Source organism: Empidonax traillii, unplaced genomic scaffold (genome assembly GCF_003031625.1).
Source record: "Empidonax traillii isolate 1590-97213 ecotype Southwest subspecies unplaced genomic scaffold, ASM303162v1 scaffold194:size798623, whole genome shotgun sequence".
In the NCBI taxonomy this organism is placed as follows: Eukaryota; Metazoa; Chordata; class Aves; order Passeriformes; family Tyrannidae; genus Empidonax; species Empidonax traillii.
The window spans coordinates 213,873-218,815 of NW_020955387.1; the positions used below are offsets into that span (position 1 = coordinate 213,873).

Consider the following 4,943-nt stretch of genomic DNA (forward strand, 5'->3'; position numbering starts at 1 on the left):
AGAAGTCATTACAGAAGAATGCTAGGAAGATTCCAAACAAGAAGTCTACTGAAAAACTTAGCAGTGGGAAGGAAGGTGTAGAATGAAGCTAAGATCTCTGAATCTCTGAGCAGCTTTTGTTAACTTTCTAGTGTCTAGAAAATATCTATCTATACATGAATGTAACTCTTAAATTAATGAAGTTTTGAAAAAATAGATTAATTAGACTTTGTGTTCTCTAATGCACAAATAAACTTAAATTCTGCCTCCAGTGGTAATGGAAAAGGTTACCATTTGTAACAGTTTTTCATTTGTCTCTAAAATCCTACTGAATTGCTGTTGAACTCTTGGAGCAAACTAAGACTTAATGTCCCAGGTGATATCCCATACCATAACTTATGAAATAGTCCCTTTTGCTTACAACTTGCTAATGCTCCTGTTTGTTGTGTAAGCAAAGTCATTTGAGGGAATGCAAAGTCTTCCAGGGGAAAATACCTCTGAGAGATTCTCCGAGTATGTTATCACTGTCAAGAAAAAGAAAGCACTTGTTGGCCAACAGGGTATTTAAGACTTTTTAAAACTTTGTGGCTAAATTTGAAATTCAAAAACCTATTTCTGTATGCCTAGTTAGAATGGTCCTTAGTAAAGTACAGAAAATAGTAAATGCTGGCTAATAAAACTAGCATTGCATTCATATTTTTCTAAGGCTATACTATAGTTATCAATTTTCTTGAAGGTAAAGACTGTCTTGCTGAGGTCTCACTCTTAGAAAGAACCTGTTTATTTTTTTGCTGTGGCTTTTTACTCTTCAGTCTTTATCAGGTTTAACTGGTTTGCAGAAGTTGTAGTCATGGAAAGTAATGTCCAGCTATGTAGTAGTGAGGCTTCAAATGCTAGCTTGTTTTATATATTTCTTACTGTGACTTCATCGAGTTTGATAATTCTTGAGGATCAAGGCAAGAGTGGTATTGTATGCCAGCAATATGCAGTTTTTCATGTCTACTTTCAATTGCCTGGTTTTAGACAGTATTAAAAAGAAAGCACTTGGTCCTGTACAGCAGCATGCTATGAAAGCACATCTGCAGTATATTTATTACTGTACTTGTATTCAGCACTGCTTGTAACTTGCTGTGTCTTGTTTTTTCCAGAATGGACAGCAAATTGTGGATGAACCTATGGGAGAAGATGATATCAACCCTCAAACTGTGAGTAAAACATGCTTGTAATAAAGACAGGTGTACACTAAAGGATCACACTGACATCACTTAATTTACAGGCAGTTAGCCACGAATGTTTTGTTGTTTAGATTTACTGGACATGGGATGCAATCTAGGATCCTAATATTTTTGAGAGAGGCTCTTTCTCCCTGACTCTCTTGTCTAGTTTGATATCCTATTGTTTGTTCTAAAAGCTCATACCTTGTATTCCTTTCTGCCTTCAGCTTGCAATAGTCTTTCTGGGGAAGGTTGAGTGTGAGGAAGAACTGTTAAGGTGTAGTTTCCATTGTGTTATAGAGAGGCATTAGTTGAAAGAAATCTTAACTTCTTGAAAATAGAGACTACTACTAAAGAGAAGATCAATGAACCTTCCTGACTGTGATAATTTTTTTAAGTGCATTATCTCCATGTCAAATTTGTAATTTACAAAATTTCATACTGTGAAGATCCCACTGAGTTCAGTTTTCTTGCTGCAGTGCCTATGACTTTGTCAAACATGAAGTTTGCCTGTAGTTTTGTGTTAGAGAGTACTAACTGACTTCAATCTTGTGATAAATGGCCTCACTAATAAAACACATTTTTTGGAGCTCCATATTTGGTTGGAGTTCAGGGTTTGTATGCTGGTATTGCGTCTTGGTTCCTCCTCATAGCACCAAGGCTCTGCTGTCTTTAACAAAAGATGAAGAAACAAGGCAAGTGTTGACATGACTGAAGTAGTGCAGTGTTAAAGAGTAAGAAAGGAACAGTATTTGTGTGTTTAGAAGGCAACACTAGGAGGAGATAATTTGTTCTAATATTCTGCATAATATAGACTGCAGAGTCTGGAAAAGACCATGGTAAGGCAGGCTGTGCACCTGCAGCCCACTGGAGGATTACAGTGGAGAGGATATCCATCCTGCAGGCTATATAGGACTCCACACTGGAGCAGGTGGATGTGCCCTAAGGAAGCTGCAGCCTGTGGAGAGCAGACTCTGGAATCAGCTCCTGGCAGGAGCTGCAGCCTATGGAGAGGAGCAGGTTTTCTGGCAGGAAGTTCAGCCTGTGGGGGACTCATGCTGGAGCAGTCCATTCCTGAAGAGCTGAACTCCATGGGAAAGGACCCATGCTGGAGCAGTGCTTGAACAACTGTAGCTCATCGGAAGGACCCGTGCTGGAGCAGGGGAAAACTGAGGAAGAAGCGGCTCAGTGTTACAAACTGACAGCAATTCCCATTCCACCTGAGCTGCTCTAGAGAGAGGAGGTAGAAGGGTGGAGAATAAAGGAGTGAAGCTGAACCTGAAAAGAAGGGGAGGGTGGGTAGAAAGGTGTTTTCAGCTTTTTCTTTGTTTCTCACTATCCTACTCTAATTATCAATTAATTAAATAAATTTTGCCCAAGTTGGGACTGTTTTGCCCATGATAGTGATGGGTGAGCGATGTCCCTGTTCTTATCTGCACTCATGAGCTTTTCTTCACCTTATTTTTTCCACATGTCTTGTTGAGGAGAGGGATTGAGAGTGTGGCTGGCTGGGTGTCTGGCAGCCAACCAAGGTTAACCCCTCAGCTATGAAACTTCTCTTTCAGTATCTGATAACTGCAGGATAACTTACAAATGTTTTCCTGTACTGCCTTCAGACATTTCCAAACTGCAAATTCTTTTGGTGAGCAACTGATTTTAACACAGCATGACCAGCAAAAAATTAAAACATTTCTCTAATATTGTTTCTGCCATGCTTGAGCTACTTGGTTAAGATTGTTTTAGCTTTTTAATGCCTTAGACCAGTATTTAAAGAACATATTTTGTGTTTATTTCTAGGCCATGCTGAGTAAAAGATTGCCAGTAATGGTGTAAAATAACCTAGCATCTTTTGAAAAAGAAGTTACTCCAGCTGCTCAGTCACCTAGAGCTGGAAGCTAACCTGTGCTGTCAGTCAGCTGATAAAATACTATTTAAGCTGGGCTGTGATATTCTGTCAGTGCTTTGTATCTGTTTTGGTGCAAGATAAAAGCTTAATTTTAAAATACCACTGAAGCTTCTTTAAGTTCTTCTGTTTAACTTTGCACTGAAATGGACTGAGAGCACTTACAAGGTTGCTGACAATTTATGAAATTTCTCAGCTGTGAGGGCAGTAGAATGGACAGGCCGAAGGTGTATTAGCATATCTGGTAAGAGGACAACATATTTTGGTAGGTGTATTAAGTATGTAAGCTCAGGATAGAGAGTTACCAGAGTTCTGTGGAGGTAGAAGAGGTGAAAACTTGAAATACTGTATCCTTTTGCTGTGCAAAGATAGGAAATTTAAAATAAATGTTAAAACATAACACGGTTCTAACTACATAGGTACACTCTAGTATTCTGTGTATCAGAAGATAAATTTTGTTTCATTACATCCCTGTTCTTTTGGTCAAAAGTGGAGTTAATTGACATGAGAGCCTGAGTTGCATAGGTTTGATTCAAATTTGGTGGTTTGTTTTAAGAAAACCAGGAGCTATAATGATACCTGTTTCTGAAGAGTCCAAAATGCTGTATGGTTCAAAGTCCTCTTAGAGGGGATATCATTCAGTAGTCTGGTTTTATTACAGCAAGTATACTGGTTGTATCTGACTTTATAGCTTGTCAATGTTTTTTATCTAATATATCTCATAAATGATGAGGGACTAGCAGGAAATAAACATAAGAACAGCTGGCTGAAGCTTGAGCTAATATGAAAGCTTAAGTGAACATTACTGAAAGAGAGGAAGCTATTTAAAGCCTTCTATTTGCTACCTTTCTCACTCTTGTGCTGCCTGCCATTTCTTTCTGTATCTCTGTGTCCATAGAGATTGAGTAAATTAACTGAGCAAATCAATTGTTTTGAGCTGTTACATTCATGCTACATGTTTTATTGCTAGTTAAAGCTAACCAGAAGCTGCAGCTAGTTTAGCAAGGAGCTTCCCATTTTGTATATATGGGAAGAGCATATTGTGTGTGTGCTGTTCTTTGTTATTTTCTTTGTCTGGATTCAATTTAGCCGACAGAACACTTGGTACAACCCACATATTACCCTTGCACTCTATTAGCTTAAGCATAATTATCAAGCATATGAAAAATATTAGGTTCCAAGAATTTTGTGACAAGTTTTTTTTCAACAATACTTTGTTAGTTGTGGAAAAGCTGAGGTATATTTGTTTTTTGTAACCTGCAGGGACTAAAGATAGTTTTTACAGTACAGGCAGAAGTAGAACCTATTCAGGCTCAAACTTGCAATGAACCTCTCTTCAGTGGAGGTAGTGAGGTAATATTACAGTTGACTTGTTGTATGTTTTGGTAAAAGTTTAAACAAAACCCCACTTTTAAATAAGCAGAATTATAGAATATGTAGAATTAACTAGAACTAAATCATAATGCAGCATATTAAAATATTCTGATCTGGGTGATTAAAAAACTAAGTCTCAGTAGCTGTCATCCTCTTACTAAAAATATAAAACTAAGGTAACAGTGACTCTAGTCAGTGGGTAGTCAAAAGGTAGTGTAAGAAAGGCTTGCAAAGAAAAGTCAGTAGTTAAAAAGGTCTTTTTCATTTATTGCTCTATAGTAGAATTGAAGTAAAACATCTATTTGCAGTCAGAAGAGATGAAAATTAAGACCTCTGTCTTGCCAATCAGTATTTTAATAGAAGAGTTTATAAGGTGTGATCTCAGAAAAGACTTGAAGATACATTGGAAGAATAATCTGAAGCATGTGACAATATAGTTTCTTTGCTGAAGTACTGAATTTGATCAGTCAATT

The 4,943-nt window shown here is 37.5% G+C and overlaps 1 protein-coding gene across 2 annotated transcripts in view; it reads left to right on the forward strand.

The window, feature by feature from the left end:
- The window catches only part of RPS6KA3 (ribosomal protein S6 kinase A3), a 77,142-nt gene that overhangs the window by 12,390 nt on the left and 59,809 nt on the right, over nt 1-4,943 (forward strand). For both annotated transcript variants that reach the window (XM_027886764.1, XM_027886763.1), the window contains exon 2: nt 1,128-1,184. In XM_027886764.1, coding sequence (XP_027742565.1) covers nt 1,128-1,184 — 57 coding nt within the window. The remainder of the gene's footprint in view (nt 1-1,127; nt 1,185-4,943) is intronic.